Here is a 12,539-nt window from a genome sequence, read left to right as displayed (position 1 = left end):
CCGGAATAGAGAAAACTGGGTGGCGAATTACCTAAGCCGAGAAACAGTGGATCCCGGCGATTGGGGGCTGCACCCAGAAGTATTTCGGACGATATGCCGGAAGTGTGGCACGCCAGACGTGCACCTCAGAGCGTCCCGACTAAATTACAGGCTACGCCCATTTATGTCCCGAGCACGGGATCCACAAGCAGCGGCAACGAATGCGCTAACCATTTCGTGGGAGGAGTACAAGCTCCTATACGTATTTCCACCCATTTCTCTCATACCGAGGATCCTAGGGAAAATCAAGCAGGAAGGATGATCAGCAGTATTAATAGCACCAGACTGGCCAAGAAGAAGCTGGTACGCGACCATCATAGAAATACTGTTCGACACACCGTGGCATCCTCCAGAGCAAAGAGACCTGCTATCCCAGGGGCCTTTTTTTCTACACCCAAATTCCAAGTCTCTACATTTGACGGCTTGGCCATTGAGACCGAGGTGTGGAGGAGGAAAGGTTATTCGGAGAAGGTTATCCAGACTATGATACGGGCCAGAAAACCAGCCTCATCGGCAGTTTATTATAGAGTCTGAGAAGCGCTTCTTCACCTGTGTGAGGAGGGGCAGGTACAACCGATGCAATTGTCGGTGGCCAGAATTCTTGCATCCTTACAATCAGGCCTCGAGGTAGGATTGAGGGTAGGCTCGTTAAGGGCACAGGTGTCGGCATTAACGGTACTGTTCCAAAAACCAATCGCAAAGAGGATGGCAGTACGTACATTCCTGCAAGGAGTCGCCCATACGACACCCCCGTTTAAACCCCCGGTCCAAACTTGGGACCTTAATTTCGTGTTAGACACTATGACGGGCCAGCCGTTCGAGCAGCTGAAGGAGATTCCTATGCGACTACTGACCTGGAAGGTGGTATTCCTCGTCGCCATTACGGCAATCCGTAGGGTCTCGGAGCTGGCGGCTTTGGCTATGCAGGCGCCATATATGACCGTCCACCAGGACAAAGTGGTGCTGAGGCCATCACCCGAGTTTCTACCAAGGGTGGTATCACAGTTTCATACTAATGAAGAAAATTGTCTTGCCTTCTTTTTGTCCAGATCCAGTACACAAAGAGGAAAAAATGCTGCACCACCTGGACATAGTAAGGGCGCTGAGGATCTATGTGAAAAGTACAAAGGCGCTTCGTAGGACCGACACCCTCTTCGTTATTCCGGAGGGGACCCGAAGGGGCTTGGCAGCCTCAAGTCACCCTATCCAAATGGATAAGGTCCCTGATAACAGAGACGTATCGCACCTCAGGGCGCTCGCCGCCATTTCGGGTTACGGCCCACTCCACACGGGCGGTAGGGGCTTACCGGGCAGTCCGTCACGGAGCCTCAGCCCTTCAGGAGGGTAAGGCAGCCACCTGGACTTCCTTACATATGTTCTCAAAATCTTATAAGGTCCACACAGCTGCATCATCTGACGCCGCTCTTGGCCGGAAGATCTTGCAGGCGGCGGTCGTTGACCGCACAGCCGAACTTTGAATGCCCACCCAATATATTGTTTTTCGGGACTGCTTGTGGACGTCCCATGGTCTAGGCTGTGGCCCCCAATGATACGGACGAGAAACAGATATTTTTGGTATAACTTACCGTAAAATCTCTTTCTCGTCGCGTTCATTGGGGGCCACAGCACCCACCCCTTATTTATTTAGGCGGTTGCTGGAACTTTCTGTTCTTCGGTCATGGTTCGGCAGAAAATTGTGCCAAAGAGTTCGTTTTGGTATGTATAAAACATAATATGTATAATTTTACTCCCACTGGCTTCCTACTGCTTGCAGACAGACTAATTAGCTGAGTGCCTGCAGGGGGGATATAGCCAGGTAGGGAGGAGCTAACACTTTTTTGCTTAGTGTCGCCTCCTAGGGCAGTGGCTATATCCCATGGTCTAGGCTGTGGCCCCCAATGAACGCGACGAGAAAGAGATTTTACGGTAAGTTATACCAAAAATATCTGTTTTTGTGGCGGGGCCTCCCTCCACTGCTATCAGCACATATGTCCACTTGGTACCCATTCCGAGGGGAAGGAGGTGGATTAGTCCGCCGCGCCCGGGTGGGGGGGATGTAATTGCCCTCAATTTCTTCTTCATTGGAGTGGTGAGTATGTCTGCTCTCCGAGCCCCCATTACCACTTCTTTTACCTCAATGCCAGCGAAGGGTGACTTGTCCAGAGGCACTGAGGCTCTCTCCCTTGGAAGCGCGTCCGGCAGCGTCCTGTTTCCAACTGCGGGAGGTTATGCTGCAAAAGCTAAAAGCGCAGGGCACTTGGACATTAATCCACACTTTTGATAAACCTCCTAGGACTTGGGTCCATTCTTCTGTCACTTCAGCACTTTGTGCTCCAGGTGATGGGCCTCCCCTTCCAGATCTAAATCGACAATTCGATGGTCATTGAGTGCATAAATCATCGAGCAGGGACCATCAGCTCGGCGGTTGTAGCAGAAGCAGTGAAGATGCTGACATGGGCCGGAAGTCACTTTCTGGCACTCTCAAGCCAGGTGTGGACAATTGCACAGCCGACCTCCTGAGCACAAGAGCAGTCCACCCGGGATACTGAAGATTACATCCCGTTGTGTTTCACAAGCTCAGTCAGACATGGGGTCATCCGGACGTCAGGCTGATGGCATCCAGATTCAACCTTAAACTTCCACCCTACGTGTCCAGATCTCAGGACCCTCAGGCTCGAGCAGTGGATGCCCTAGTAATTCCGTGGACCGACTACCAGTTACCATCTTCCTTCGCTTTCCTCTCAGATCTTGACTTTTCAAGAAGGTCAAGTTGGAGGGCCGGCCAGTATTTCTCATCGTGCCGGAATGGCGTTGCTATGTGGTCCCTCCGTCTTCCAGAAGATCTTCTCGTACAGAGACCCCCTTTTCCCACACTTCTTTTAATGGCATGGTGGTTGAAGCTGCAATGCCAAAACCTATATGATAATGAAGGCCAGGAAACTTTCCTTTACCTGAGTTTATCATAGTGTCTGGAAGACGTTCTTCCTTGGGTGCAGACAACGCGACTTCCGTCCCGTACGTTTTTTGCTATCTCATCTTCTGTCTTTTCTACAAGAAGCTTTGGCCCTGGGACTGTGTCTTAGGTTCTCGAAGGGTCCAACATCAGAGTTGTCTCTTCTTTTTCAACATCCTTTTGGCCTCCAAATCAGCTGTCCATAACTTTCTACAAGGGGCCGCTTACGCCGCTCCTCCATATTTTTATCCTATTCCTTCTTGGGACCTTTTAATCTTGTACTGGACGCGCTGCAGGTTCACCCTTTCATGCCGTCGCACAACATCGCAGCTCGTCTTTTGTCCTGTAATATAGCCTTTTTAGTGGCGATCACTTCCATCTGCAGGGTTTCTGAGTTAGCAGCCTTGTTCACTGTCTTCCATGAGGACTAGGTAGTAATACGTAAGGTGGTGTCGGCCTGCCACGGCAATGAGGACATAATTTTGCCGCCTTTCTGCCCCTCCGCCACGCACCCGAAGAAATCCGCTCTTTGTAAATTGGACATGGTTCGGTCTTGAGGGTTTATCTGTCCCAGATGACTTCTCTCAGGCGCTCAGAGGCTCTTTTTGTGATTCCAGAAGACCCCAAACCTGGCTTAGCGGTTTCCAAATCAGTTATTTCACATTGGATCAGTAGGGGAGGCCTATGGCGCCAAAGGCAGAGAACCTCCCTTCCGCATTGCTGCACATGCTAATCGGGTAGAGGTGAAAATCCCCAAAAATCGTTGCATCCAACGGACCCTGACTGCGTAGGACCAACTGGCTCGTGTAGACGGACCCTGACTGCGTAGGACCAACTGGCTCATGTAGACGGACCCTGACTGCGTATGACCAACTGGCTCGTGTAGACGGACCCAGACTGCGCATGACCAACTGGCTCGTGTAGACGGACCCAGACTGCGCATGACCAACTGGCTCGTGTAGACGGACCCAGACTGCGCATGACCAACTGGCTCGTGTAGACGGACCCAGACTGCGCATGACCAACTGGCTCGTGTAGACGGACCCAGGCTGCGCATGACCAACTGGCTCGTGTAGACGGACCCAGGCTGCGCATGACCAACTGGCTCGTGTAGACGGACCCAGGCTGCGCATGACCAACTGGCTCGTGTAGACGGACCCAGGCTGCGCATGACCAACTGGCTCGTGTAGACGGACCCAGGCTGCGCATGACCAACTGGCTCGTGTAGACGGACCCAGGCTGCGCATGACCAACTGGCTCGTGTAGACGGACCCAGGCTGCGCATGACCAACTGGCTCGTGTAGACGGACCCAGGCTGCGCATGACCAACTGGCTCGTGTAGACGGACCCAGGCTGCGCATGACCAACTGGCTCGTGTAGACGGACCCAGACTGCGCATGACCAACTGGCTCGTGTAGACGGACCCAGACTGCGCATGACCAACTGGCTCGTGTAGACGGACCCAGACTGCGCATGACCAACTGGCTCGTGTAGACGGACCCAGACTGCGCATGACCAACTGGCTCGTGTAGACGGACCCAGACTGCGCATGACCAACTGGCTCGTGTAGACGGACCCAGGCTGCGCATGACCAACTGGCTCGTGTAGACGGACCCAGACTGCGCATGACCAACTGGCTCGTGTAGACGGACCCAGACTGCGCATGACCAACTGGCTCGTGTAGACGGACCCAGACTGCGCATGACCAACTGGCTCGTGTAGACGGACCCAGACTGCGCATGACCAACTGGCTCGTGTAGACGGACCCAGACTGCGCATGACCAACTGGCTCGTGTAGACGGACCCAGACTGCGCATGACCAACTGGCTCGTGTAGACGGACCCAGACTGCGCATGACCAACTGGCTCGTGTAGACGGACCCAGACTGCGCATGACCAACTGGCTCGTGTAGACGGACCCAGACTGCGCATGACCAACTGGCTCGTGTAGACGGACCCAGACTGCGCATGACCAACTGGCTCGTGTAGACGGACCCAGACTGCGCATGACCAACTGGCTCGTGTAGACGGACCCAGACTGCGCATGACCAACTGGCTCGTGTAGACGGACCCAGACTGCGCATGACCAACTGGCTCGTGTAGACGGACCCAGACTGCGCATGACCAACTGGCTCGTGTAGACGGACCCAGACTGCGCATGACCAACTGGCTCGTCTAGACGGACCCTGACTGCGCATGACCAACTGGCTCGTCTAGACGGACCCAGACTGCGCATGACCAACTGGCTCGTCTAGACGGACCCAGACTGCGTATGACCAACTGACATTCTGCTTCTTCTTCAGAGCCCCAGACGTCGCTGTTTCCCTCCTGGCGGCTGCCCAGTTTGGGCATCGTGTTGTCCCTGTTGAAGCAATGCTCCAGCGACTTCTTCACCTACTACGACATCCACCGGCAGAGCGTCAGCAAACTACAGAATGTGGAGCAACTGCCTCCGGATGAGATCAAAGAGGTATCCGCTGGGCTCCTCCGTGTGTGCCTGCCCATCCATATCATCGTGCTTCTGACTTATTTTTGTTTGCGCCCTAGTTGTGCCAGTCCGAGACGCCGGTCGGAGTAGATAAAATATCAACCACTCAGAAGTATTTGCTGGCGCGGCGGAGGCTGGTGAAGCTCATCAATAGCAGAGCCAAGCTGCTGTCCATCTGCTGCTGTATCCTTTCTGTTCTAATGTAATAGATGGGAGGGGTCCAAGCACTGTGAGCTAGAATGCAGTCTGTTGCTCCCTGTTATCTGCCGTTCGGCTAGCGATAGGCTGACTGTAGTGTCCTTCAATGAAATATGTGCGTCCTTGCACCCACCCTCTTCAAGATCAATAGTTGATCGGCAGGGTCCGACACGTGCCCGCTGTTAGCGTTGCAACACACGGGTACACAGCGAAAGCTGCTGCTCCAACCCCTGTGTAGTGAGTGGACAGTGCATGTAATTGGTCGCTGGAGTCTCATGGGAGTTGCACCTGCAGTTACAAGTGGCGGCCACTACATGGGTCGGAGCAGCGGCTTACGCTTCATACGCCTGTGTGTTGCGGCACTGACAGCAGGCGTCCAATCAGCTGATCGGCCAGGGTTCCGAGCAAAAGTAACCACTCATCCCGCGCCGCTGATCTGCCCATATCCATACAAACTTCACATGTTCTCCTTAACCAGCTGTTGCCAAAGATATCATAGAAACCTGCCTCTTCATCTTATGGCGCCACCTAGAGTACTACTTGCTTCAGTGCACCCCCAGTGACAGCCAGGACACGTTGTTCTCTAGCAGAAGATTCCAAGGTAAGTTCTGATAAGTCGCAGTATTAGCGCAAATAAGTATCGGTTGGCGGCCGCGGAAACATAACATTTACTTCTTTCTTGGCAGACACACTAAATAGCAACCGCAGCGCCGACCCCAGGGCGCCGAACAAACTGAGCCAGCAGGACGTGGAAATGGTGAGAGTTGGATTCTTCTGTTTATTTTTTCCCTTTAAGGGCTCATTCACATTGGTGCTGTCCGCTGTTACTACTTTCCATCGTAGGAGCAGAACAAGGGAAATAACGGAGGTGCCAAACCTGGCATGTGCCGGACACAAACTACACCGGACCGATCCCGTTGACTGTAATGGGGTCTGTAAGGTTTCTGTTGGTGTCTGGCATTATACAGGAAAAATGGCGCTGAGCTATTTTTTTTCTTTGTCGTTTAACCAAATTTGCAAGGGAGGCTCTGAACTGAACCTCTGGTGTCCAACTTCTTAAAGGGGGACAACATCCCTTTAATAGCACCCCCATGTGGTAAAATAATAAACAGAGATATACTTACCCCTCCGCCACAGATGAGATCCAGTGTTGCAGTCCCGCTGTGGTACCGGCCTTTGTTGTGACAGCGGCTGACACTGGGATGCAGGGGACCACTGCAGGTAATCGGAGGCTGCAGCGTCACCACTTGCTCTCCTGGCATTAGCATTCCTATCCTGAGCACCATGATGCTTGGACTTTGGGAACGTGACGCTGCAGTTTCTGTTTGGTGGCATGGTCACATGACGTCCGGCAATGGCTGCTGTCGCAACAAACTGCGGGACTGCAGCGCTGGATCCCAGTCATGACGGTGGGGGTATGTATAGCTTCGTTTATTATTTTATCGCAGGGGCTGATATTATGGGGATGTTGTCCAGTAACAGTACAACGCCTTTAAATGGACAGTAGCTTTAAACACTACTTTTGCTCCTCTAATAGCCATCCTCATCCTATCTGTCCATCCTCAATCTTGTAACACACTTGCATTAAATATATTTTTGTTTTACCACTAATAATAAAGTTTGGTGAGCCCACCACTAAGGCTTTCCCTTCTATCACCATTGCAATCCACTACCTGTTGTTAGGTATTTGGCTTCCCTAGCAATAGGTCATTAGTTACTACATATAGCAGAGGGGTGGGCATTCAGATGCTGCCTTGCAGCTCATTGGAGAAGAGCTATGCAAGGCAGCATGAGATGTCCCGGGCAGTACAGTACTGGTAGAATGATTGCTTAGGACACTCCCACTGCGCTGTAAATTGATTTCAAACAGCAGGGCCGCAGAAAAATATGAAAATTTACATGGAAAACTGGGTGCAAACATTAGCAAAACTGCGGCCAATGATGACCCGGGCTGCTTGTGAAAACTTTTTTAAAACTTTGGTATGCTTTAATTCAAGTTTCTAATCTATAATTGAGAAAATCGATGCTCTATGCTATGTATTCGTTTCATTGACTTGCAAGCTGCACACTCCATTTCATTATAGGGCAGAATAGGAGTTTTCCCTTTACTTCCTCCCTCTCAGAGAATCTTAGTTTAAGGAGATAGAGCTATAGCTGAAATGACATAAACAGGTAATTCTAAGACCTTTTTGTGCCTGTAGAGGGAACCTGCTAGTAAATGTAAATCTGTGGCACTGCTAGTAATAGTCATGTGATTACAGCAGCATCAGCACATATTCAAGTTGGAAGTCTCTGCAATTGGAGAGGGGAGGGGGAAGCAGGGGGAAGTATGTGATCTAGCTGAGGAATACTTTTACACAGGTCAATAGTCACCCAAATGATCACTGAAAACGGGAGACTGACATCCTCTGTAACCATGGGACTGGACTGGTGAGCAAGAATCGCTCAATTGTTTGAGTCGCTTGGGTTTTCCATCACCTAAAGACAAAACGACTGTCAGCCTGTTTAAATAGACAGTTGTTGAACAACTGCCATTTTTCTTTGATTGGAGGCGGACAGCCGAGAGAGATCTTCGTCTCGTTCCTCTTCTATTCAGTGAGTGATCATCACTCCTGTGTGAAAGTGTAGGAGTAATAGTTGGGATGGCTGTCGGGCACTTAAGCATCTGACAGTCATCCCTTGTAAAAAGTACATACTATACATAAAGGTGCTGAAGAGTTAAGTGAACATTTGAACGCTTAAAGGGATTTTCCCATTAAAGGGGATAAATGTCTGAGACTTGCACTCCCATGCCCCATGTGCACTCTTGTTCCATTTACATGTGTGACCACCGTTGCCCTCACTTCTTTGGGATGGAGGGAAATTGCTGAGCAGATCAATCACTGGCTGTCCCGTAGAAGTGAAGAAAGCTGGAGGCCTCAGCAGTCAGACCACCAGTGATAAGGAATTTATAATTAATTAAATGTCTTTAATGGGGAAACCCCTTTAATGGTCCAAAATGTCCTCGTCTGCAGCACCTTTATGAAGCCTTCCTTTTATGTATCTATGCTATCTCACATTACACTTGTCACGTCTAGCCCTCTACAGCTGCAGAGACTGCCAACTTGAATCAGTGCTGATGCTGCTGTGATCACAGGACTATTACTAGCAGGATCAAAACTGTGTTCAATGGGGAAACACTTTTTAGGACTCCTTTCTAACGCTATCGTTTTTTTTTTTATCTACAGCTCCAGAGAGAAGGTGCCAACCTCTTTGGCGAGTCCCTGCAGAAGAGACTGCTGGATATTGAGAGCATGTACTGTAAAGTGAGATCTCGGCACAGCTTCATCCAGGCTCTGCTCCGGAGGATACGAGGTCTCCTACGAGTATCCAGAGCCTGATCCGCACTGAGAAAAAACAATCCAAATGTACACAATGCATTTTCTACCTTATAAATTATGGACTTTTCCACTTTTTCCAAAAAAATGTCACTTTTCTAATTTTGCTCAAAAACCATTAAAAACTTCCCTTTCATAATAAGGCTGGAACATCGCGTACAGTCGACTTCCTTAAATCCAGCATCCAATAATCCAGAACGTCTGAAACTTTGTTAATGGGTGTTATCAGTATGTACCGTGTAATGCTTTAGCTCACCTCTAGTGGTGCTGCTGGGAAATTGAACACGTGCTGCCAAGGTCCACCCCATATTACAGCAGATCACTGGGGGGCCCAGCAGCAGTACAGTACATCTACTACAGCACAGACCGATGTCCAGATAATTCTGCACCACATATAGATCTGTTCTAGTTCCTGCAGCGAGTCAGTGGGGATTCTGGTTGTCGGATGCTCACTGATCTGATATTGATGACCTATCCTAAGGAAGAAAACTCTTGGAATATCCATTAATATTGAAAAAAAAATCTGTCCGCCTGATGTCACCACTAGAGGGAGCACTGATTTCAATGTATAACCAATATACAGTGAACTCCCCCTAGTGGTGGCTGCAGATAACAAGAATAATGTGCTGTTTATGGGGCATTTGTTTCTGACATTGTTATGGGGGTTCAAGGTGTCGGCTTGCGTGGTGCACAAGAACTCGACCTACAGTTATGGAGCTTCTTGGCTACCCTGTTCCCCCGCAAATAAAACTTTTCAAGGAGGCTTGAAATTTAAGCCCTAGTTACCAAACATAAAAATAAAAAAAAAATACATTACCTAACTGGCTCGGTCCAGGTCCCTCCCGCTGCTCTCTAGAGGTTCTGTGTGGCCCCCGCATACCTCAGCCGCTCGTACAACATCACTTCCTGGTTACAGGATTCATAAATCCCACCTCCAAAAAGCGATAGCTGTGATTGGTTCTTCCATCGCTGATCAGCCAATCAATGCAGCGCTAGATAAACAATCACAGCCATTGCATTGGTTCATCCAGCACTGCATTGATTGGTTCTTCGACCGCTGCTCAGCCAATCACAGCCATCGCTTCCTGGAGGTGGTATTTATAAATACCGTAACGCGGAAGTGAAGTACGAACGGCCCCAGGCGGGCAGGAACCTCGTTGGGACTCGGGAGAGGAGCGGGAGGGGACCTGGACTGAGCACGCTGGGTTAGTATAAGAAGACTTCCCCCGAAAATAAGACCTAGCACCCTTTTTCGGGAGCAAAAATTTATGACAGTGTCTTATTTTTGGAGAAATGTGATCCTCGTATCCTCATCTTGCACCTCACATTGTATGTTCATACTGTATATGTTGTATCGGTGTATATTCACCCCTCTTGAGGACTTCACTGGGTTGTCCCATCTCATCATTTCACGGTGGAAACGAGAAACCCGCGTCTGTTTCCTGTCCACGTCTTCGTAAATAGCCACGGTGCGGCCTTACGCTGTTTTTGCAGCTCCCATTCACTTCTATTAAGAGACTATTTCTTTAGCACTCAGCGAGGCGGTCGGGAAAACGGCGCGGGTTCCTCGTCTCGTCCATAAACTGCTGAGATGGGCCAACCCTTTTAAACATGGCGGGTGACAAGCGAGCGACTTCAATGTAACATTCCTACACCTGTCGTACAGATGAAATGTAGCTGGCTGGCTGCTTGTGTGTCGGCTTAGTCACGGCGGCCAAATCTGTGCCTAAATGGCGCGGGTTGGCATAACGAAGGATATAATGCATTAAAATCTGCAGCATAGATTGGCGTTCTGCGGATTTGGAATATTTTAAATACCCCGTAGATACACGAGGAATTTTTCCGCTCCGCGTGGAGAAGACGTTTTTCGGTCTTGTCCGCATAGCTTGCACTTGTGGATGCTGCGTGTTTTTACAGCACGTGCGGCGCTTGTGAGGTCAGGCTAACTTCACAGCCCGATATTACGCTCACCGACATGCAACGTCCCTGCAGATCAAAACCGCATCACTTCATGGAAAGTAGCGCCGCGGCTGTTGGGATCGGGGAGTTTCTCCTATTGTTTCCAATGGAGAAACATCGCATCGCATACACCTGGTATGTGGCGCCATGCTGCCGCCAACCCCATTGAAAACAATGGGCGATGCGAGAGAACGTCCAAAGGTAGCACATGCACGGATCTTGCACGGTCTGTTTTTCACGTTTTTCTGATGGTTGCCTGGCTGAACTTGCAACCTGGTAATTGGCGCTATTACACAACCAATGTAATAGCCTTGGGGCGCGATCACACGGGGCTGACTCGCTGTGGAATGCGGACATTCTCCTCCACCGTGTAAGCGGTAATAAAACTGGCAGACTTATATTCCGCACCGCCCTTCAGTTTTCTCGCGGGTTTTTCGCAGATTTTTGTTCGCAGCCTGCGGACGTGTTTTTTAAAGCCTCATCCGCTGCTGCTGTAAATGCTGTGGATTTTCCGTACGGAAGGTCAGCTAACCCGCACCATTCGCACACGCCATATGCAGAGATTATAACCCACTGATTTCTTTGGGTTTGTTCACATTTCCATGTTTTGCGCACACATTTTTTTGTGCAAAAAAAAAAAAGCATGTTCTATTTTTCTTTGTATTTGCGCATCTAGAGGTGGGGGGTGGGCAAATATACGCAAGGACAAGCGTGAAAGGCCGGCTCCACATGGACATATGTGAACTCGCAATACGCAGTGAATAGAACACATTGTATCAATACGTTCAGTCGCATTCACATATTTTGCGCAAGTAAAAAAAAAAAAGTGTTCTATTTTTTTGTGTATTTGCGCACCAAAGGTCAATGTACAAGAACATGCGTGAAACCCTGCGTAATTGTGTAGGAAAAAAAGCCTGCGCCAGGAAGGAGTTAACCCTTTCCAATCCAATTTGTATCCTGGTTTTCCTAGGGGGCTTACTTTTTTTCTGCCCTTCTACAACAGCGCTATCTGCTGGCTAAAGCCGGTACTGCATGAGGTGACATGTTGGATAGGCTCCGACACCAGAGAGGCTGGCAGTATACAGTAAGAGAACCCTGACGGACGTCTTCCAACATCGGAGCTGTACAGCCTTAAATCATAATGTCTTCAGAGGTCAGACAGTGGATTGGAAAGGGTTAAGACTAATTAGCCATTTGACTTGGTGCGTTTGTTTGGCGTGCGCAAATGAACGTATTCAGGTACACAAACTACAGTAAATACGGCGATGCGCACGCAAAAAAGCATTGTGCGATCTGCTAAGACGCAACGGTAAGGTGCGCAAAAGTGAAGCCGGTCTAGGGGCTCATTCACATGAATGGTCTCGTGCGAGGAGCACAAAACACGAACAACCATAAAATCCCTTCTTTTAACCGCATTCATTCACACGAAGGATTATTTTCTTCCCGCCGCACCTTCCATCTTGGGGCGCTCCCTCGGAATGTTTTCATTGGGACCTTACAAGACATTGCTTGGCGCTCGCGGTCCG

The 12,539-nt window shown here is 49.9% G+C and overlaps 1 protein-coding gene across 1 annotated transcript in view; it reads left to right on the top strand.

Annotated features, from left to right (window-relative positions):
* Positions 1–9,204, top strand: part of NUP205 (nucleoporin 205) — a 62,148-nt gene extending 52,944 nt beyond the window's left edge. The window contains exons 39-43 of the mRNA XM_066590346.1: positions 5,295–5,461; positions 5,539–5,662; positions 6,168–6,278; positions 6,364–6,434; positions 8,905–9,204. Of these exons, the coding sequence (XP_066446443.1) occupies positions 5,295–5,461; positions 5,539–5,662; positions 6,168–6,278; positions 6,364–6,434; positions 8,905–9,057 (626 nt within the window). The 3' untranslated portion in view covers positions 9,058–9,204. The remainder of the gene's footprint in view (positions 1–5,294; positions 5,462–5,538; positions 5,663–6,167; positions 6,279–6,363; positions 6,435–8,904) is intronic.
* The last annotated feature ends 3,335 nt before the right edge of the window (positions 9,205–12,539 follow it).

Source organism: Eleutherodactylus coqui, chromosome 2 (assembly GCF_035609145.1).
Source record: "Eleutherodactylus coqui strain aEleCoq1 chromosome 2, aEleCoq1.hap1, whole genome shotgun sequence".
Lineage (NCBI taxonomy): Eukaryota > Metazoa > Chordata > Amphibia > Anura > Eleutherodactylidae > Eleutherodactylus > Eleutherodactylus coqui.
The sequence above is the reverse complement of the archived record's forward strand: the minus strand, read 5'-3'. Positions and strand labels throughout refer to the sequence as shown.